This window comes from Schistocerca cancellata, chromosome 2, assembly GCF_023864275.1.
Source record: "Schistocerca cancellata isolate TAMUIC-IGC-003103 chromosome 2, iqSchCanc2.1, whole genome shotgun sequence".
In the NCBI taxonomy this organism is placed as follows: Eukaryota; Metazoa; Arthropoda; class Insecta; order Orthoptera; family Acrididae; genus Schistocerca; species Schistocerca cancellata.
In genome coordinates this window covers 175758247-175782650 of record NC_064627.1, presented here as the reverse complement: position 1 = coordinate 175782650, position 24404 = coordinate 175758247, and the positions used below count along the sequence as shown (strand labels likewise).

General features: G+C 39.8%; 1 protein-coding gene across 1 annotated transcript in view; it reads right to left on the bottom strand.

Annotated features, from left to right (window-relative positions):
• Positions 1-6936: 6936 nt before the first annotated feature.
• LOC126161499 (60S ribosomal export protein NMD3) overlaps positions 6937-24404 on the bottom strand; it is a 66751-nt gene continuing 49283 nt past the window's right edge. Inside the window, exons 9-11 of the mRNA XM_049917398.1 lie at positions 15027-15142; positions 13348-13527; positions 6937-7279 (exon numbers count right to left, since the gene is read on the bottom strand). Coding sequence (XP_049773355.1) covers positions 7084-7279; positions 13348-13527; positions 15027-15142 — 492 coding nt within the window. The 3' untranslated portion in view covers positions 6937-7083. The remainder of the gene's footprint in view (positions 7280-13347; positions 13528-15026; positions 15143-24404) is intronic.

Sequence of the window (24404 nt, the reverse complement as noted above, 5' to 3'; positions counted from 1 at the left end):
GCCTATGTGATTGTGCCACTGGAAATTGGAAGGGGGGGGGGGGGGTGAGAGAGAGAGAGAGAGAGAGAGAGAGAGAGAGACCTGAATATAATCACAAACAGAACAATAAAGGAAGAAGAACAGAGTTTAACACCCCTCTTAGTCCAGTAGGGTTAAACCTAAAAATTAGACACATTGGAAATAATTGCTACAAAAGGTTTTATTGTTTTAAAGGCTTAATTTGTTGCCCAATGTGACTATCGTAGGTTTTCCCTCTTGGCGGAGTTGTGGAGAAGTGGTGGTGGTGGTTGGGGGGGGGGGGGGGGGGGGGCAAAAATGTACCTGAAAGAGGTAAATGAATCACAATATCAAAAACATAGTTGAATTAAAAAATTGTAGGGCACGAAATTCTGCACTGAATGAGACCATCCGCATATTTTTTGTACCACACGTTACCATACTAGTGCTCTTCAAAACTGGACCAATTTTACACGTTCATGAAAAATTTTCATTTTAACCTCAGTTTTTTGGTAATATCGTTGTAACTAACCCATCTATCAATAAAGTGGTTCACACAAATGATACAGAGGAATAAATTCTGCGTTTGATGGGACCAAAAGTGAAATGAACCACCCGTTTCTGTATTGCTAAGTTTGTACTTTCATTGCTAAGCGTGTAAGGTACTTCACATTTACAAATCTGGGCCTCTAGATCAGTTTTATGCAGAGAACTCAAAAGTAACATTATCATGAGTAAAGACTGAAAAAAAAAATTAAAAAACTGTTCAAAGTCAGGGGTAAATTCCGTGACAAGAAATTTAAGGTGAACTTTGGCAATCCCTTATTAAACGGCAAAGCCTTTTTGAACCATGCTATTCTGCCTTTGTGTATATGTTCTGCCTGGCAAGCCAGTGTAATAATGACAAAAGTGTATCTTTTGTAATTCCTAAGGTAATTGTCCAGAAAGTTACCTTCAAAAAATCAGAGCCCTACATTTGACCAAATTTTGAGGCAAATACATTTAAATAGGTCACCTCTGATTTTAATTTTAAATGCACCATTTGGAAGATCAGCTTTTGCTTTACTAGAATATTGTGCATAATGTAAATGTGCAGTTACCAGGCGGCAGCATCCTGCGTCCGCCCACTAGGCGACACAGTTTATTGCTCTGTAGTGGTGCCTGGTGCCACCGGCGGGCAAAAGGACAGGTGTTGCCCAGGTAAAACTTTTTTCTGGCTGGGTCTCGCCAGCTCCCACCTTTCTTCCAGGGTGGATGCACACCAAACGATGCAGTTATTTACCCATAGAGAACGACATGTCATGCGGTGCTAAGGCTGTATGGACTGTAGTGAAACGAGGGAAGGAACAGGATGACATCACTGTTGAATTAAATGGAAGGGTCATAAGTGATGAGCCGGAGGTAGCAAATGTGTTTAATAATAATTTCTTAAATATAGTAGAAACTATAGGGTTGTATGGAGGAATGGTGAAACATTCCAGTTAATGCTAACCAAATACATTGAATATTTTAAAAAGATACTACAGCGGAAGTGCGACAAGTATGGTGGTCAATGACTACCCAGAAGACCTGCCCACCAAGAGCATAAAATATGCTGAGCGCCTCCACCGAAGCAAAAGATACACTTCTCCTGAGGTCATCTTTATCCAGTTAATGAAGGTGACTATGACTCAGGAGTAATTCCTTTCCAATGACAGAAATAAAGCACGTCTCATTAGCTTGCTTATTTTGAGGCTTGAAGATGAAGGCTTCTCAGTAAAGTAAGCTAATGAAGACGCAGACCACCTAATTGTTGCCACTGAGCTTGAGTTATCACGGGAACATGAGAAGGTTGTGGTTGTTGGTGAGGATACGGACCTTCTCATCATGTTCAATCCCCTAGCCACACCATCAGCAAATACATATTTCTTGAAACCTGGAAGAGGATAGACCTCATCAAAAGTATTTGGTTCCAGCAGTTTCAAACTGGCAAACAACATTAGAAGGCCACTCATATTTCTCCACGCCATAATTGGATGTGACACAACTTCACCACTTTTTGGTCAGGGCAAGGAGAAGGTGGTCAATCTACTGGTCAAAAATAAATGTCTTCTGGAAGATATCAAACCTTTCTTAGAGCACGACACTCAAGCTGAAGCTATTGTCGAAGATGGCCTCCGATTTTTAACAACCCTCTATGGAGGTACGGCAACAGACACTTTAGACAAATTTCGATTCGACCCGTTTTCCAAAGCGATTGTGAAATCCAGATTCACCCTAGCACCCCTACCACCAATGTTGGAAGTAGCTCACCATCATTGCTTGAGGACCTACTTATAAGTACACATGTGGGTAGGACACCAGGTGGATCCCCTCCTCTGGGGATGGCAGGCTTCATAGTTTGGTCTTGGCCCCGTTCCTACCTCCAAACAACCAGCTCCACAGTCTCTTCTCTCAACATTTCCTGCAAATGGAACAAGGGCTGAGCAGGTAGTTGTGGGTGTCGGAAGGCTGGTATTAAGTGCTCATTAATTTGTGTCAACTGCAAGGGGAACTCAAGCACTAACTCCCTCCAAGCAGATGAAACTGAGGAACCAGATGTTGACGAAGACCTAGACTGTATATATAAGATGGCGAAAATTACTGTGTTTGAGGAGCCGAGTGACGGGGCATCAGACTCGGAAATTACAATCTTTGAGGAGCCGAGTGGCGCAATGACAGTCAAAGGTCGACATATGTGAAATTTGTGTACATACTTACTTTTACCCTTTTCGTCTCAAACATTTATGTAACATTTTGTAATTACAAAATATAATAACCACTACTTAATTTCAAGGAGTGTGTCTCTCTTCATGCCTCCTTCATATTGGTTGAATGGGTATCACTATATTATATTGAGGGTTAAGAACGGAGACCACATATCTGACAAAAGACAAATTTTACACAGGAGCTAAAAAACATAACTTTTTAATAACAATTGTGATTGCTTCGATTTTTTTTATTTAGAGCATAATCATTTGTCTTTTTTGCATCATTTTGTTATAACATATATTTTTTTCACTTATAAGTTCTTCTGAGCCAGGACTTTTTCTGACATCTGTCAGATATGAGGTCTCAGTTCCTAACCCTCAATATATGAAAAACATTTTTAGTATTTTTTTCAAATTTTACAAAATTTTAATATTTTATTCTATTACTATATAAAATAAGTATTTAAAAGAGTGTACATAAGAATTACTGAAGATCTACATTTGAAATTGTCTTCATTGACGATGAGAAATGATCACACTTTAATGAGGAGCTCTACACATATTTGTGGTCCAATAAATTCACTTTTGGTTTCATCAAATGCAGAATTTCTCTCTCCATATCTTTTTTATGAACGACATTATTGCTAGGTGGGTTAGTTCCAACAATATTACCAAAAAACAGAGGTTAAAATGAAAATTTTTCATGAACATGTAAAATTGGTCCACCTTTTAAGAGCACTAATATGGAAACAGATGGTCCAAAAAATATGTGGATGGTCTCATTCAACGCAAATTTCATGCTCTATGCACTGTGTTTTCGATATTGTGAGTCGTTTATGAGATATAATCACAAAACTGAAATCATACCCCTTTTTTGGGTACATTTTTGCCCCCCACCACTTTTCTACAACTCCGCTGAGGGGGGAAAAACCTAGGATAGTCATACTGGGACACAAACGAAGCCATTAAAACAATAAAACCTTTTGTAGCAATTATTTCCAATTTGAATGCTAGTTCTACTAGACTATCTGACAATGAGGACATTACAGAGGACATCAAACTGCGGGGGATGGGGAAGAAATTTACTCCTGTAGGGTGATGGGGAAGAAATTTATGTCATTTTTAAAGAAATGGAAACTAAGTCTGGATGGCCATACTGTGAGTTGAACCATCATCCACCAAAATGAGAGTCCAGTACATTAACTTTGTTTGTTAATACTTCATGAATAAAGGAGACCATTCACTGAATAGCAGAAGCATTAGAATCATCGACAGGCACACGAAAAAGAACGAAAACCTTGCTAACTTTTGGAAGAAATCCTTTAATGAGCTAATTTGCCTAAAAAAGACAAGAAGAAAATCAAAGGGACAGATGATACAGGAGACAATGTGGATGTAACACAGTGTTCTACAGGCAGCAGAACGGTCTGGTATTCATGTCGGGAAAAAGCTGAGATAGTGTTTTTGTGTATGGTCAAACAGATGGAAATGGTCGAGAGCCAGCACGGCTATACAAAAACAAGTACCTTCACAGACACCAATCACATCACACAACATTTCAGTCCCTTTTTGGGCATTTGTGAGATCACGAGTCCTTTCAGGGAGATGGCGGACTGTGAGTACACCAGATTTGGAGGACTGTGTTCTACAGGATACCAAGACGAACCCTAGTGCAAGCTCCAGGCAAGTGGCCTGCCAACACGGTGTAAGCCAAAGTACGATTATGTGTATCCTGCATGACAATTGCTATTATCCCTATCACCTGAAACAAGAGAAAGGGTTATCAAAAGCGGATTTCCCTCTACGGGAAGGATTTTGTCGATGGTTTTTGCACCAGACCATCACAATTATGGGATTTCTGTCATCAGTCCTCTTTAGACAAAGCAACCAGAACTGGCATCGTCAATCTGCATAATCATCATCTGTGGGCTACAGACAAGCCTCAGGGAATGGTTGAGGCATCTCATCAGCATTAGTTCAACATCAATGTGTGGACACGGATTCTTGGCGACCAAATGCTTGGGCTGGTTATTATTACACAATGCCTCAATGGAGGAATATATCTGAACTTCCTGCAGAATAATCTGCTTCGGCTGCTTGACACTGTGCCTTTGGCAATAAGAGAGGTTACATGGTTTCTACATGACGGAGCACCATCCCACTTCTGCATTAAAGGTCATCGATATTTCAAGATAATCTTCCCCGGATTCTGGATAGGTTGCAGAGGCCTTGTAGCATGGCATGCTAGATCAATGGACTTAAATCCCCTGGATGTTTACCTCTGCTGGCATCTGAAAAGCATCGAGTATGCTGAACTAGTTCCTGACGTGCAGACAATAGTGTGTTTATGATGCCCGTGATGCTATTCCGAGAGAGGCTGAACGTGCAAAAGAGTGTGGAAATCCATAATGCGAAGTGTGAAAACCATGGAGGCCACTTTTAACATCTGTTGTGATGTGGATGCAATGCAGCTCTGTAGTGTGTTCTGGGCTGATATATTGTCATTGCACCTGCACCGTCCTTTTCCGGACACATGTTTGTAGGACATTCTTCTTCCACATCCAGTCAGGAATCCGTTTCTGCAGTTTGTTGGTTTTCTTAATGTTCACCCTGTGTAAGATAAGTCACCTTGTTTGGTACACAAAAAAAGTATCAATTAGTTTTAGTTGTCTTCTTAGGGAAAATCCACTTAATGTCATATTCACTGATATCTAAGTGTTCCATTTTCCAAGTTGTTCTCCACACTGTTGTCTAAGCAACATTCTGCTAGGATTTGTCGAGTAAAGGCTGAACAAAATACTGCTGGGGAATAATTAACAATTCTGTATCAAAATGATATGCTATAGTTTTGGCAGAAAAGGAGCATCTACTTACCAGTCATTGAAACATGAACGACTAAACCAGACTGATACAGGGACATAAAAATCCAACTGAACCATTAACTTCTATAATTTTCTGAAGTTCATTCAGTAGAAGCAGAAGAAGTGACTTATTTTTATTTTCCTTGTATATTGCTAATGGAATTTTTAACTTTTCAAAACTTCATGATTCAAACGTATTTTAAAATTTTTCTGGCAGTTTCCCTTCAAGTTACTGATACCATTCAAATAAGCTTTAATTTTGATTTGGTATTCAAATATAACAACAGATTTCCAAATTGAAATTCCAAATTTCCCTGAATCAAGCTTTATTGTAAGTGAGACCAAGTTTTACTTTACCAATTTTCATGGCCATAAATGAAATTATTTGACTTGCCACATCACTTGCTAGAGAGTTCCGCTAGGAATTACAGTTTTAGCAACTATTCTGTGAGCCATAAGCTTCTGCTGCCCCCAGGAAATTCCTTTCTTACCAGTGTCCATCACCATTCTGCACCATGCTAAGACTTTGTGTGATAATCTTAAGTAAATTATCACAGGAACACACTTCAACTTGCTGTCACTTGACTGTAATATCAAGATACTTTGTTAGGAATGATGCGTCACATTTCAAATTGGAAACACTTCACACTATGAGCATTGTAGACTTGAAGCTTCACAAAGAGAGAAAATTGGCAAAGTTTTACTTTGCATCAAAGGTGGTGGTGGTGGTGGTTGTTGTTCCCCCATTCCCCACCATGAAGTTTGAATATTCAATGCCAACATTTCTTTTTTAAATTAAAAACCTGCCTTTGCTTGTGTGTGAATAGTGAATTCTTAATTAGATGAGACATTTTAACATACATGTTACACTCCACTGCAATTGTAAATTGACATTGAGCCTGAGAACCAATAGACAATAACAAAGAAACTCAAAGTTGGCAAGCATTCTGGAGGTACCCGTGATCGAGCAACGAACATTACAATAACTCACTGTTGTGAACTCTGAACATTTCTTTGCATAAATGAACAGCTGAACTCCCTCCTCAGTGTCCCCTCCTTTTGTCTTTCACAATTTTCCAGACAAGTCACCACCTTAGTCAAACACCCTGCTGTGTGAATTGTAACTAGAAATAACAGCCTTCGCGGCTCATCAACTGACAGCTGAGAATAAGTGAAGTTTCCTTTTATTCAAAAAATAGAATAGCAGTTTGGAATCAATAAATACTAAATAATTTTGCATCAGCTACATCTACCTTGTTTAATGTTTTGAGACATTCTTATGTTGGGTACTGTGCAAAACAAAATCCATAAAGTGAGTTCTGCACCATTATAAAGAGCAATGAGCAGTATTTAACTCAACAGTCTTTTATTGTCAAATTTCCATATGAAAATATGCACATTTTTATGACAATATACAACAAAATAATGTTCAGGCGAATTAACAAGTATATTTTTTTGGCTCTTGGTGACAGCATACATATTCAAACTAAGGAAATTTAGGATGCATCAGCCATTTCTTCATCCATAATTTGTAAATCATCCAGCATTTCATCTAGTGTTATACGAGGCATAGTTAAGTCCTCAATATCATCAACATCAACTGGAATGTCTTTAGACGGATCACGGAAAATATTCACATTCTGTCTGTATGCTGGGTCTTCTTCCAAATCATCCAAGAATTCATGATAATCACTGAAAAATAATTGAATTGAATTTAGCATAATTATGTTTTATTTTGTGAGGACTGAATCTAAAATGTCACTTAACTCAATGAAAGACATAAAGAGCAACCTACAATGGAATACTGTCTCAATTCATTTGCCGTAATACATGACGTGGTAAAATATTTGTGGATTTTTGGATTTTATTCATAATAATGACAAATTTAAATCAGGACAGTTAAGGCAGGGATTTGAAATATCTCCACTGCACTGTAATTCCTATGAAACTTTCCACTTATTTTCTAAATTTTGTCAGATGCTAGAGTAACTGATATTATATATTACAACTGCTTATAGTTGTAAGTATGGTTGGAGTATGAACACACTACTGAAGTTAGTCTACGTAGACAGGAAGTCAGCTTTGAAATAATTAATTTGTTACAAGTAAAGTGCTTTCAGAACAGGTTACTTCAAGGCACAATGGCAGAATAAGTCGAGATAGTATTTTCAGCTGTAGGTGAAACAAACACTGAAATGTTGTTGTTGGTTTGATTTATACTGACAATGTTCCAAGTTTTCAAACACTGATCCTGGAAACATCCTCCAAAACTTTAAGCATCATCTAACCAACTCAAAGATTAGTACAATGTTTATAAATTTCTTATCTGTACAACCCACAGCCATTGCACAAGCTTTTAAAGATAATATATTCTTACAGAGATAATGAGCTTCGTTCAGAAGTAAATAAAAGTGTAATGTTTCACATTCAACAGCACAGTAGACAACTTTGGTTATAACAGATCCGAACTCTGTTTCAGATCTATCCTACACTCTTTCAGAGAAACATTAATTAGAATTCTTTATGTTGATCTTATTTATTTCTCCAGAAAATTTCTAAATTAGTACTTTTGTGTAATTATTTGTCACTTGTTTTCTATAAACTATGTGGTTTTTTAGGCTATGTAAGTGTGATGTCTAATAATGACAAGCAAATGTTAGAAATTATGAACCATTTCTATTACAGTCTGACATGCAAAACACTGTCTTATGTGCAACTTTCCGTATCACATGAAGTTACAAAAACCATTGAAAATATTGAACCCACGGCATATGTACAAGTAAGTCACCAAGTCTGGATGGAATCCCAATCTCGCTTTACAGAGAGTACTCTACACCATTCACCCCTGACTTAGTTTGCATTTATCATGAATCTCTTGCCAAGAGCAAAGCCCCAAGTGACTGGAAACACTCTACTTTACAGGCCTTTATACAATGGAGAAGGGTGGAAGGTAATATACATGGGATCAACAGGAGTAAAAACACAGAGCTAAAAGAAAGGCACATGGAAATGTGACTGGCTGACCACTTCTGAAAGAAACATGGGCGAGTCAGTCACCCTATTACATATTCAGAACACATTCATAAAATTTTAGGAAACATATTGGCCACATCACAAAACTGTAAAACACTAACCACATTTGTTTTGACATCACCTAAAACAATGTGGTGCATACTGATTTGTAAGCCACAAGACCACACATTGGAGGATCCTCTCGCCAGAGCAAGAAGGAATGCATCATAAGGCTGTAGTCTATGCAAAAACAAGTAAAGAAGACCTCATCCTTACTTTGTGGCTGAAAGGAAGTATGCCACTGCTGCGTAATGGGTTTTACTAGATGCAACTCATTATCAGTCACTTCTAGCTGCTCGTCTCCGATCGACGCACGACTATGTCACTGTACCTCAACAGCGAGGTTATAGCATGCAGGAGGATAGCCCACTACACCGCTACACAACAGCTCCTCAGCTGCTACATCTGCCCTTTCATTCCCTGCAATACCCATGTGCCCTAGTACCTAGCAGAAACACATTTCCTTCATAGATGTTGTTGTTGGAGAAGGGTGCCCTAGATATTCTAGACTACTTTATCTGCTGGGTACAAATGTTGCTGGGACTGAAGGGCACTCAGAGTCGAAATAGATAATGAAGTTAGCACTATAAGAATGTCTCATCTGCTCCAGTGCCTGCAAGATCGCATACAGTTCTGCATCGAATACAGATAAGTTTTGAGGCAGTCAGACTTTGAGTATACGATCTGGGAAAACAACAGCGCAACCAATGGAGTCTCCCTGTTTTGACCCATCCACAGCTGTAGAATTGTGGTGCTCATTTAAAATGGAAGATAAAAAGTATTAAAAACACATGCAGGAGTGTAATCTCTCCTGTACTGAACTAAATCTTAAATCACCCTGGGCCTCTGCTGCCACCACGGTAGCAGATGGTTAAAACCCTGGGTTCTGGGATGTACATGCTCCACACCAAGTGACTCCAGCCTATGCATGCAGATCCAAAATTGCATTGTTGCCTGTGGATGTGTGCCTGTGGTTGACCAACAACATGGTACGCTGGTGAAGTTGGAGCTGTGAGGAACTTGCATGCCTGATGCACCATGAGGAGTTGCTGCTGGATGGTGAGTGGTGGTTCCCCAGCCTCAGCACAGAGACTGGGTTACCTGACCCTGCAGCATAGCTGTGTAATAGTGGCAGGGAGAAATCGTCTTAGCAACACACTGCACCAGAAGCCATTTCACGAACTCTCAAATGCGGCCTACCATAACAACAGTGGTAACTTGGCCTTTACAACCATAGCGACGAGACTATTACAAAACTGGCGATGAGGGTTTACAAACATCCCCACGTGGTGGGTAGTGTCAATAATATTCTGGTAAGATGGGCTCGCTGACCCATCTCTATGAAGCCACTGTCTAGCTGTGAATGCACAAAAGCCCAGTAAAACTGGAGCACACGCGCCATATCTGTTTCCCAAGACCTGTGGCTAAGGCACTTGATAATATTCAGTGCCTTCAGAGATGGGGCTTTCAGGTCTCTCAGTATAGTAACCAAGACAGTTTAGAGTAAAAAATGAGACCCAGAAACCTCACTCAGTCTTTAAAATGCAGAATGATGTCCCTCATATGTAAGTCAGGTAAATTAAAAATATGACTAGAACAATTAAAATTAACACACACACACTTCTCTGCAGAAAGCCAAAAACCTGTCTTTGTAGCCCACTACTCTAATCTCTGCATTGTAACTTACAGCTGATGGGTGCTATTTTAACACTGGAGGAGGAATTGAAAACAGCAAAATCAACCACAAATAAGGAGCACTGAACCGGAGTCCTGACTGTAATCATGATACTGTTTATGGCTACGGCAAAGAGCGTAACACTTTAAGTGCTGCCCTGAGGAACACCATTTTCTTGCTCAAAATGATCTGACAGCACATCACCAACTTGGGACCTAAACTAGTGCGTAAACAGGAAGGACCATTTGAAGACGGGAAGGTGGCCATGAAAGCCCCATTTATTAAGTTGCTTGAGAATATTGAGTCTCTAGGTACTGCCATCAACTTGCTGATATCAAACAATATAGTGAGACAGTGATGTTTACACAGGAAAGCCTGCTGAATAGCCACCACTGATAGGGCCAGGTGGTCAACAGTGGATCGAAATCTCGAACCCACACTGAGAGTAGCTAAGGAGTTGCTTGGTCTCTAACAACCAGATGAGACAATGATTAACAATTCACTCCTGAGCATTCCCTACACAGTTCATTATGGCAATGTTCCGGAACTACTGGGACATGTGCAGTCTTTTCCTGGTTTGAGGAGAGGTCTCAGAATTGCCACTCTCCACAGGTAGGGAAGTTACCTGTAGACTATGTAAGATTGAAACATTTGAGGAGGATTTTCTTTGACACTCATGACAAATGTTCAAGCAAGCAGTACCGGATCTGATTGTGATCGGGTGCAGCATTGTCCATCTCAGACAGTACTGATTCCAGCTTCCACATGGAGAAACGGCAGTTGTAGGGCTCAGAATTCTGGGATCTGAAGTTAACTTGCCACTCTCTGCAGTTGCATAGTACCAGCAAAATGCTGAATGCTGGCTGGCACTGGCAGTAGCGTATGCAAAGTGCGCTGCCAGCATCTGTGCGATGTAGTCTTTGGGCATTGTTTGGAGAAACACCCATTTCAGCACTGCTGCTATCGGCAAATGATTGTGTTTACCAGAAATTCTCCTGATGGCTTCCCATACTATTGCTGAACTAATGGAACAGTTTACGGTGTCAAGGAACACTTGCCATAACCTTTTGTCGATCTCCTTAACTATGTGTCGAGCCTTGGATCTTTTGACCCGAAATGCTGTGAGCTTCTCTACCGTTGGGTCCACTGACAAACCACATGCTTGAGCTGGGTTGCTGAATGGCACTAATTGGTCCATCAAGGAGCAGATTGCCTCCTAAGATGAACTGAGAACTTTGAGATGGGCAAGTTAGAAACATGATGAATCATGGGTGTGATGTGGTCCACCCATTCCTGGATGCTGTGTGCTGTGTTCAAACGCAGCCAGCTGGCTGGAAAGTGTCCAGTTAGCCCTGCTGACCATCCTTTGTGGTGGCTTCTCTTCAGGTAATGCTCCATCTAGTAGGTGAGTGTGGAGGGGGTAGTGGTCACTGGAATAGAAGTCATCACTGACTTCCCACTGAACAGATGGGGAGTGGAAACAGAGGACCAGGGAAGAGGAAACCTCTTTGTGTGCCACTCTCCCCTTCCCTGCTCTCTCCTTTTCTGTTCTCACTCCCCCTCTCCCCCAATCCACCTCACTACATTGCACCTACCCCCGACCCACTCCAGATTGCTATTCACATGACAGTCACATTCTGATCGGAGCTGTCAGTGGTAGCGGTTGTGTGTGTTTTGAGGTGTACTTGCTTTGTGTGTGTGTGTGTGTGTGTGTGTGTGTGTGTGTGTGTGTGTGTGTGTGTGTGTGCTTTCTTTTCCAAAGAAGATTTTTGCTGAAGGCTAAAATGTAACAGTTTTTTTGAAGTGCCTGTCTGCAACTCAAAACATCATCTTTACTGTGTGTAGCAATCTATCCTTTTTCTAATACTGTTAAATGAATTACACTAGTTCTGAAATTATAGTGCCATCTATGATACCATTTGTAAGATCCTCAGCATATTCAACAAGAAATTGCTTGTCGCTACAGATAAACTGATCAGCTGCTATTTTATTAGGAGAAGGACATGCACAATGTAGTAACCATAAAAGTTATATTAATGAGGTTATGGTAAAATACTGTCTTAATTTTCCCATCTTTCTAAATAAACATATATATTGGTGAAAATATTCAATGCTTGACAATATAATATGGATAGATCAAAAATTTACTCATCAGGCGGTGGCAGGAAAAAATAAAAGATGTGGACATGCACAAGCTTTAGGAACCATTGGCTCCTCCTCTTGGCTCAATTCCTTCTCAACCATCTGATAAGTGTCTCATGACCAAGGATTCTAGGCGACTTTTCTGTTCCCAAAATCCCACCAGTCCTTTTCCTTCATCCTCCTTCCCTTCCATTTCACCCTTCTGCCAGAAGGAGCCACTGGCTCAGAAAGCTTGTGCATTTCCACACCTTTTATGTGTCATCCATGCCATTGCTTGGTAAGTACTACTTCTTCTTCTTTTTTTAAATCTATGCATATTATAAAGAAACACACAGATGATTAACTCACTTAGGAGGTGAATTAGACATACTATTTTGATGTGAACCATAACTGTACAAGAAACAACTAATGTTGTGTACTGACAGTTGTCTACTGATGCCTAATGTCTATGTATAATGCTCACGTTACTTCAACAATTGACAGAGGCAAATTCAGACAAGTGCATTATCTAATAGCAAATAAGTAATGTGCTATACCATACCATACTGTAACATGCATTCATACTTTAATATACTGATCAGTGACACACAACTCTAACACTGATGTACTCTTGGTAAATGATTTACACAAATAGGATAAATCAGTGGTAAAATATAGGTTTTTAGTGTCCCACACAAGGTCTATATGAACAATGTGTTCACCACCAAACATGTGAAATCCATTACAATATAGGACAGTTAGCAACCCTGCTGTAAATGGAACACACATATGGCGAGTGTGAAACTTCTGTTTTCAGTAACAGTATATAAGCACAAAATGTAGCACTGCTTCTAAAAATAGTCCAAAAAAATTCTAAATTTAGAATACTCACTTGGCTTCAGTGTTGATATGAGTGCTTTCTTCAGCAAGATGTTTAAGTTTCCAGTTACGCAAACGTTTGCGACTACTCCTATCACCGTAATATTTTTTCACCAGAATGATATCTGGTATCTTTGTAGCATCCAATTTCTCTAAATTTGGATCATTTACATTACTGTCTGCAAGTGTGTACCTGGAAACGTAATGCAAGAAAATGCAAGGAATAAACTGATGAGAGTATATGAATGAGGAAATGTCTAAACCCAGTTCATACACTTTGAAACATAAGAAATAAATTTTAGAAATTTTCTGAGACAGAATCACTGGCCATACTAACTCGCTATTTTGCCTTGCAGAACGTTTTTAATTCCAGGAATGTTAGTAGGAATACAAAAATCAAAATATACATGACCATATTAAGACCTATAGTAATATATGGATCAGAAGGCTGGGTATTGACATTAAAGGAGGAGAACTGGTTATTGAGATGGGAAAGAAAGATACTGAGAATGATTTTTGGAGCAGTGAGAGAGGAAGATGGCTGGAGAGTAAGAACAAATGTAGAACTACAAACACTTTTTGGACAGATGGATATTGTTGTTAAAATTAAGCAGGGAAGAATAAGATGGGCAGGACATGTACAGAGAATGCCAGAAACTCTGAGTGTCAAGAAAGTTTTTATGGGAAAACCTTACGGGAGAAGGAGATGAGGTAGACTCAGAGTGGCTGGACGATATGGAAGAAGATCTAAAGGAGATGGGAATAAGAAATTGGAGAAGGAATGCGATGGACAGAGAAGAATGGAGGCAGGTGATACAGGAGGCCAAGGTTCTTAAAGGACTGTAGAGCCAACCAAGAAGAAGAAGAAGACTAACTTTCTGGAGGAATGTGCATCATCTTTTCAAAACTTTCAATGACTCTTATACATTAAAAAAACTTTGGAAGCTATAACAATTGATCAGGTTACCTGCCATTGTGAATGTGGGTCCATTCAATGACTGTTATGACTTTCAAATGATAGAGCACAGCAATCAGTCATCCTTTTCTTGGAAGCTTTATTTGGCAAATCTAGATTTCAGCTAATGCCTAGCCATTATCAGTGCACCATTTCATAGTATCAATGCTTGTTCAAGTATGTCAGTCCCCTGTTGGTCAGACTTCTGTCACAGTTCTTTCACGACTACTGTATCATGAAGATAGGCTTTGCGAAGAACACATCGATAACAAAACCTAACTTCATTATACAGTAGTCTCGAAGTTTCTGTGACAGAAGCCCGAACAACAGGGGACTGACATACTAGAACATACACTGATACTATGAAATGGTACACTGATAGTGGCTAGGCACCAGCCGAAATCTGGATTTCCTGAATAAAACCTGCAAGAAAAGGACAACTGACTGCTGTGTTACAATACTTCATTTCAAAAATATTAGTTGCAATTAACATTCTATATCTGGTTTCAGTTCTTGCCAAATTCATGAAGTATATTACACAAGGATGATTTACCATGGATGTTCATGGGCGGAAATAGCTAGAAGGTGAAAGAACGGCCTCACAAATTGGCTAGGAATTAGTTTCAGAAATGAGGAGAAAATAAATGCAACTAAAACTAGGATTCAAAGTATTCCATTTAAATAGCCGAAATACAATTTTTTTATATATAAAATAATTTGTGTAAATTAATAAGTACCCAAGAACAGAATCCCCAGGCTTCAATATGTGGCCAAGATGAGTCCGAGTGTGGATTGTGTTTTCTGTCATTCCCAATTCTGATGCTCTTACCACCCACACATCAGCTATTGTATGCTGAAAAAAATTAATTGATTTAAAACATTAAAGCATATACTATATTCACCAAAAGATTATGGTGACGCAACTCACAAAAAAGCTAACACAGCAGATTCAGCAAACACAAATAAGAAAAACAAGTGGAATGATAGTAAACAGTAATTACGTATATTTTATCAAAGATAATTATGTATTTTTTAGTGAAACAATAGGCTCTACAGACATGATAAAATTTTTTGGATTATTTCTGACTGTCTAGTTTTTCCTTGAAATAAAAACTACTATCACACACTGCAATCTGAATAAATGATTGAGAATACTGATCACTGGGCCAAAGATAGACAGTTTTCATTATCTAAACTGTAAACAAATCTTAATTAGTCCCACCCCTGTTAGTTCAGCAAGTCAGTAACACCATAACTGAAATTGTTTTATAAAAATATTTTTTTCTCCTGTGGTCCAAGAAAGAACGGTGTAAAGGAACAGTGCAGACAAGGGGCTCTCACATCAGAGTGACATTTAAAGAAGCTCTTGGTAAATTATGAAATAGATAAACAGATGCAAATTGTACTTTAGGTATCTCTAATCCACCTTTCGAAGTTGCAGTATTACCACTGTAAGAAACAAACTATGGAAAATCCAGGAACGAATGTGAAATATTATGAAAAGGAAAGTTACTACTCACCATATAGCATAGATGGTGAGTCGCAGATAGGCACAACAAAAAGACTGTTACAAAGAAAGCTTTCACCCCGTAAGGATATCGTCAAAAATAAGTGACACACACACATACACACACACACACACACACACACACACACACACACTTGCATGAGTCTGCAGGCAGTGTGTGTGTGTGTGTGTGTGTGTGTGTGTGTGTGTTTTTTTTGACAATGCCTTACAGGCCAGAAACTTTATTTATAACAATCTTTTTGTTTGTTTATCTGTGACCTGTGATCATGTGGAATCTTTGGAAATGTCGCATCACCCAAAAGCTGGTATGACCACAATAGTATTTTATTAGCTGTGATCCTATTGAATGCAGAATGCTTTTCAGGTTCAGACTGATTATCCTAGCTAGTTATAGGGGGACCTATTGTTTAATGTGGACTTCTAACCGTGGTGCATGTTTTTTTCACATTTAGAAACACACAACAGAAAACAGTTAACAGTCACTTTCAAGCTCTTGTTCTTTTTCTAATAGGAACACACACATACCATTTGGGTGAATGTGTGTACTCTCAATAGAAGAAGAGCAAGAGCTCGAAAGCTAGGGTTAACTGTTCTGTTCCTGTGTGCCATGCATCAATTTGCTACATGCAAGTGGTTGCCCTTCCCTTATTTTATGTATTTTGTATCCAGATATTACCAATGTTATTTCAAGATTTTTAACATATAACTTATCAGGGGCAGCTCCTGCATAGGTTTGCAGGTTTGGGCTACCCCCACGAATAATTGTTAAGTTGTGTTTGCTTTTTCAATTTTATACATAAGTGAAGAAGTTGCGTGCCATTAACCTCTTTGAAATGCTCGGGCTCTAAGTACCAAAAGTAGCTGAATAGGACAAAAATGTGTCGACAGCAACTTGGGCTGCACTGGGCCTGTAAATGGCGACCTGGGTGTCTTGGTTGTGCGGGAGCAAAGTTTATCAAGACAGTTCTCATATACAGGCCTTGTGCATATAAACACTCCAAGCACGCCAACTAGGAATAGAGGAGGAAGGTGGGAGTGCACTGAGCAGCATTCGCCCCCGATACATGGACGAGACAATGCCTCCTGGCCACGCAGCGAGGACAACGGGGCATGCGGACACGAGATGCAGAGTCACATCCAGAGCTGGTACCTACTGGCATGGTGGGACTGATGGAGCAGTTTGCGGCTGCAATGTGTGACGCAGAGGCAGCAAGCAACGGCGGCAACATCAGCGGCTCCAATAGAGGTCTTTTGAGGTTTCCCTTAGTCGTAAAGTGAATGGCAGGGCTGTTCCCTTTAACCCCTCAAAATAAATTCTTAATTGGTTCAAATGGCTTTGAGCACTATGGGACTCAACATCTTAGGTCATAAGTCCCCTAGAACTTAGAACTACTTAAACCTAACTAACCTAATGACATCACACACACCCATGCCCGAGGCAGGATTCGAACCTGCGACCGTAGCAGTCCCGCGGTTCCGGACTGCAGCGCCAGAACCGCTAGACCACCGCGGCCGGCAATTCTTAATTATAAGATATAAAATAAACCTCCCTCCTTTTAGCACAACAAATAAAGAAACACTGCCAAAACTTTGTAACTCAGCCCGTACTAAGGCCCGACAGAGCAGACACTATTAGTGGCCCACCCTCCACTTTCCTTCTGAAGAGAACTGAAGATTTCACATCTTTGAACAAAGTAGGACTCTTGCACCTCATTACCAGATCACATGTAACTGCGAGCGAAATAACTATCTCCTGTTCCTTGCGCTCATTATTTTAGCGTAGCTGTAGAGAATTTTGAGACAAGAAGTGAATATATGAAACAGTGAAACACATAATTTCCTTGCTCTCTGAACCCATCAATTTACACAATTTCGAAGAAATATTATAAATGAAGAGGCTAGGTACTTAAACAATTTCGCAGACATTTGAAATGAAAAGTTGCCAATTTGGTAGAAAGTTTAACTCCAAACTGTACAATAAGGAAGAATGCCTGTGTGGTTGCAATTTGGAAAACAACTTATTTTGTTTTTCTTGTTTATTACTAGGGGAGCTTTTGACTAAACATGGAGTCTGTGACATTCGACACCTCTGTGACAAAATTACTAGACACGAACTTTCTTCAATCCAGATGAGTAACATTTTGAATGTCTAGAAAATTTAAACAGGCTACCCAATTAGGCAATGGGTACAGAAAGCCCATGCCACTAAACAACCAAAAAGTCACCCATAACAGGTACATACTAAATCTAATTATGACCTGTATTCGTTTCTGTGGTGTGTTGGAACTCACCCTCAGATGACACAAAAAGACGGAATCATGTTCCAATCCCAACATTTTTCATGCCTTGATTAATTCTACTGTAGAATTAGACTTTGTATTAAAATCACATTTAGAAAAAGCAACAGTTTCCAAAGCAACCTCTAAAGCCACCCAGAATGACCTTCAATGGGTGTGAAGTCTGCCCAGAAGACATTAGAAAGGGTGCAGAGTTTTTGTTAATAATAGCTGACGAAACCAGTGATGTAGCCTGCATTTTGTAGATGGTTATAGTATATAGGTACATATCATTAACGGAATACCTGTTAAAAGATTTTGGGGTATCACAGCATCAGAAAAGTATGATGCCCAATATTTGGCAATGTACATCACAGAACAGATAAATTGCCATTTAGAGAATTGTCTATACATACTAATAGCACAAACATACGATGGTGCAGCAATCATGAGCGATTTGTCATGCAGGGCACAGGCTCTTTCTAAGGAAACATTTTACAATGTTTCATACATTCATTATTAGTCACCAGTTGAATCTGATTTTTCACCAAATTTCAGGGACTTTTCAGCTCCTTTTCAGCATTTCTACAAAGAACAAGAATCCTTAATGAAATAGTGTGAAAATGTTCACCACATTTAGTGTCTACTTATTGGAGTTTCCAGTCAAGGAGTGTCAGTACTGTTTTTGAATATTGCGAAGGTATTTTCGAGAACTTGAATAATATGACCAACAGGGAAAAACTGTGTAATGAAAATACAGTCCTATAAGCCTGCAGCTTCGTTACGATTTTGAAGGATAAAAGGTCCATTTTCTGTCTCTCATTTTTTCATAACATTATGATCTATGTGTATATTTTGTACACACAGCTACAGAAACATGATATTGACTCACCTTATGCACAACATCAGCTGACAGCTTTTGAACATGAAATTATAAATATTACGGAAGGCACAGTTGAAAATACAACAGATTTGGATGAATATCATAAAAGAGGAAGAATTGAAAATGGAGGAGTGATGTGTAATCTGCTGTGGAACACAAGGAAGTATGCGATGTCAGTTAAAAGGTGAACGAAAGATTCAAATTCACTAGACAACTAGTTGCAGCCCCTCTCTTTCTACCAGAGAAATCCACTACTTAGTCTTCCAGTTTTCCAGAAACTTCTTTAGAGCTGCTGTTGAATGCATTTTTTTTTTTTTTTTTTTGGGAGTTAACGAACTTTGAACAGAACTCTTTGTTATTTATGGAAGAGAGGAGTACAGAAGTATTAGTGGAGCTTTGAGCTTGCCGGATTACATAACAGATAATAACCTTCATGATATGTTGGGAGAATCTTTGAAACTCTTGAAAGTGATAACTGCAATTACAATGACCACATCAGAAGCAGAACATTGTTTTCCATCACTGAAACATATCAAAAGCTTCTTAAGGAATGCTATGGAACAAAGAACAATATCAGCACTTTCAATGCTCCCTATAGAATGAGATTTCATTTTAGGAATTCCTGACATCAGTCAAAGAGTGACTGAAAACTTTGCAAACATGAAGAAAATAAAAATGGAATTCATGTGCAAATAATAGAAAACCACATCGAATGACAGAGATGCAATCGAAAGAGATTTACATCACTGCTGCTGATAAAGGTTAGTAAGGGAGGCCTACTACTTTTTGCGTGAATAGAATTGCAATTAATCTTAATTTCTTTTATTCTGCAAAGTAATACTTTATTTGGGGTACATGTTTTGGTGTTATTGCAAGCATATGCTGCAGTAATATGAACGAGCAGCCTGTTTATATCATGGATCATAAAAACATGAGCAATGCACTGATTTTCTATCTGCTGTTAATGTTTTTCTTGGCAAGCAAAGTGCACCATCTTGTTTGGTCACAAACCACCACTGAAACTTATGCACAAGCACAAGAAACTCAAATTAACAACTAAAAATCAAGTAATGGAAAATCCAGGATGGAATAACTGCAGTATGAAGTGTGATAGATTACTACTTACATCATCTACGAGGCACTGGGTGGCAGACAGGTACAGTTAAAGTACATTTAACAGTAGACAAAGCCTTTCCTCAGCCATAGAAACACACACACACACACACACACACACACACACACACACACACACACACACACACACACAAAAAAGCACGCCACTATTGTCTCCGGGCATAAAAGCCCAACTGCAGTATCTTGGCTATGATGGATAGTGGGGGTACAGAAGGAGCCTGGGACAGGGAGGAGGATTGATAGCAGGGTAAGGGTGGGGGAAGATGGTGCTGTTGGGGCTGTGGGAGAGTGCAGGGATGTGGTGAGGACTGGGTGGTAGGCTGCTAAGTGTAGCATCAGGAAGCTGTGCGCATTGGGCTGGTGGGCATGCGGGTGGGAGGGGAGGGGGAGATAACAGGCACCGGGAAGGGTGGAATGAATGATACAGTGTAGAAAGAGTTTCTACTTGCTTAATTCAGAAAAGCTGGTGTTTGTGGGAAGAATCCAGATTACATAGGCTTTGAAGCAATCAACTACATTGTGTTGGGTGGTATGCTCATCAACTGAGTGTTCAGCTCTCACTTGGTCATAGTTTAGCTTTGTCCAACCGCTAATGAGCTGTCTGTCCACATAAATGGCCACTGTAAAACTGTGGCTGAGAGACCGTTGGACCACTCAGCCGATGAGCACGCCATCCAACATGGTGTGCTTGACACAGCCTGTGTCATTTGAATTCTTCGCAACAATACCTCCTTTTCGGGACTGAGCAGATGGAAAGACTTTTTATACCCAGGCCCTTGAAACATGTCACTATAAGGTCACTCCACAAGTGCCGTAGAGTTGGTAGTATAACTAACAAACAAGTGAGGGACAGGAGGCGCCGCATCTTCTGAACCAATAACAGCACTGAACAAAAGCCAGTTTGGGCATCAATGCTACCACATTGCCGGCTACTGCATAAACATTATATGTTAGTGTGCGAATGCCTGCTGTTGTGTTGCGTTACTGCCTCAACTACAGTTTTTGTTTGTTAAACAATGTCACCAAAACGATGTTGTTCACCAAGTGACAATGCGTTCAGCCGTGGAGTGCCATTAAATAGTCAGGCTTTGGAATTGCTAAGGAGGACACGTGAGTTTTACAAGCAAGAAGAAGAATTTGTGTGTCGTCGATTCCTGCCGATAAAGTTTTAGAGCGTATCTCGAAAACTCTAGGAGTCAGTGAAAGAACAGTTATAAAGAATGGGCTGCTACATCAAGACTTACAAGACAGTGAGGTAAACAGTGTGGAAGAAAGGCCCTGTGGGAGAAACAGCATGTTTTTAAGTACTCCGGGCAATAAAAAAAGTAGCTCGTCCTCTTACAGATATTGATTCTTTCCAATCCAATGCAATTCGTCAACACATATACAGATACTATAAAAGGAAAGAATACCCCACAATAGTGAAGTTGCTAATTTCTTTAAAAAAGTGAACTTTTCTCAAGCAGGGGGGGGGGGGGGGGGTGACATCACTTAAGATGATATTAAAAAGTATGGGCTTCCGTTTTAAAAAGTTAGACGGATGAAAACTGTTACTTGAAAAAGCTCATGTTGTTGTTGCAGCTCGTACCATTTTCTTACACAAAATTGTAGGAAAGGACACACTCAGTCATATGTTTAGACGAATCCTGGGTCAACGCTGGAAAATTTGTTGAGAAATGCTGGACAGATGAGACTCTGAATAGCAGCAGTCATCGGCCAGCAGGAAGAGGAGCCCAATTAACTGTGGCCAGTGTTTCTGATGGACAATGCACCGTACCATTCCATGATTTAAGACAAAACTCCCACCACTAGTGACTGTAAAGAAACTATGGTGCAATGGTTGCAGGCAAGAGACAGTGCTGTGGACATGAGCATGAGAAAGCTGCTGTTATCCTCACTCGTAAAACAAAATAAGCCTGTGATTCCTAAATACGTTGTAGATGAAATTGCAAGTGAACAGGGTCACTTGGTAATTAGGCTACTGCCTTATCACTACCATTTTAATCCAAGTGAATTGGTTTGGAGTGAAGTCGCGGCATACATTAGAAGTAACTTTTACTATAACAGAAGTGGAAAGACTGCTACGTGTAGGTCCTACTACTGTAGACGCTACCTCATGGAGGAAAAAAGTAGACTATGTTGCTAAACTGAGCTGATTCCGATGATAGTGAAGGAGAATTAATTCTATCTCTCTGCAATCGGGTAGGCTATGCATGTTTTGCTTTATTTCTGTCTATGAGTGTGGATAGCATATTATTTGGTATGCTTAGGTTTACATTATTATACGACATTTTACATTCAGCCATTACAGTCACAATTTGGAACGACTTTTCATAGATATTATCGTTAACTTCGGGTGTTTCTATTTCCCGGTTTCATATACTATCAAACGCTTAGTCTCCGTTGTCGCTCTCTCCATTGTTAGAAAAACATACTATGTTGCACTTACGTATAAACATTGGTGTAGCTTACATTTACAAAACATACTTTGGAGATGTGGGCGTGTGCTGTGGCAGCTATTGCAACCTCGCTATCACAGTATAGCCAACCACATGCGAGCTGTAAAGTGACATGTTTCACCGGCCCGGGTATAGAACATACTGTTTGTTCCAGTAACTGCCCTCATCCTACTGCCACTCCCTGTCACCAGGATACTGCCAGTCCCTGTTTCTGACTGCCCATTGACTTCATAGCATAATCCTTACCCCTTATCTGCCCCTCCTCCTCCCACAGCCTCACAATGCTGCACCTAAGAGCCTACTATCCAATTCTCACCACATCACTGGACTCTTCCACAGGTAGCAATACAGCACTTACCATGCCCCCCCCCCCTCACCCCTCCAACCTCTTCTACTCTCACTACCTACCCCAGCCAAGATCACTGCTCACCACAGTCAGGCATTTGTGACTGTGACAGTGGCCTTGTGCATATATATAAAGACAAAGATGATGTGACTTAACAAACGAAAGTGCTGGCAGGTTGATAGACACACAAACAAACACAAACATACACACAAAATTCAAACTTTCGCAACCAACAGTTGCTTCATCAGGAAAGAGGGAAGGAGAGGGAAAGACGAAAGGATGTGGGTTTTAAGGGAGAGGGTAAGGAGTCATTCCAATCCCGGGAGCGGAAAGACTTACCTTAGGGGGAAAAAAGGACAGGTATACACTCGCACACACACATATATCCATCCGCACAGACACAGACACAAGCAGACAAATGTGAGGAAAGTCGAAAAAGTGTTGGTTAAAGCTGAGATATGTTGATCCTGTGGTGAACTTAGGTTGGTAAACAATGATGTGCACAAAGGTTAGGTGGTTGTGTTGCCTCCAAAACACATTAAAGGGTGGAGAAATTCGGGGAAAATTTCAAAAAACTGCGTGTAAATGTATTAAAAGGAGTGGTTTTGTAGTGGCAGATTATGAAAATGAGGCTAACAATTGTCTGAAGAAGATATAATGATGGTAAAACCTGTGGGAAGCGGCTAAAAAATGATCGATGATGAGGGAAAAACGGAAATGGAAATAAAGCGAAAGTTGTTAGAACTAGCCAAAATGGTTGTTTAATAGGTGAAAGGAACTGTTCGTGAACTGGGATTTATACGTGATGGAAATAGTCATAAAAGCTTGTAAAGTGTTGCAGGGTAAGCTGTGCTCAGAAGTAATTGTGGGGAAAAAAGAAAAACAGAAATCGATTCACTGTGCTATTTCCAAGTTAATTAGCACTGAAGTTAGCCAATCAGGGCCTCAGACATGCAAATTCAAGAGACCCACCCAGGACAGAGTTATCAAATGTGTTTTTTGTTTTGCTTCCTAAAACTGAACAAGAGTGTGACACAAAAACTGAACATGGGATGGTAGTAACGATTGAACCCAAGCCAAGGGCTGAGCAGTCTTGTGCACTGTCATCTACGCTATGAGAAAAACTGACTAACTGCACCTGGCATGCTGCTTGAATTTGCACGCCCAATGGCCTGATTGGCTAACTTCAATGCTAATTAACTCAGAAATGGTGCAACATATAGAATTCTTTTCTTCACAGTTATTTCTTGGCACAACTCACCATTAAACAGCCTTACAAGTTTTTCAGACTGTTTCTGTCCAACCTTTACATTCAACTACTAAATTACAAATTTTATGGCAAAAAAAGCCATACATGCCATGGTAGAAAACTTGTATGTAAACTGTACACAGTTCATTTAACCTGATTTGTAACACAGCACGCAAAAAAAGTGTCATGTTAAGTTACTCTTGTCAGTGAGTTTGCCAACTGTCATTAGCTATTATTTAC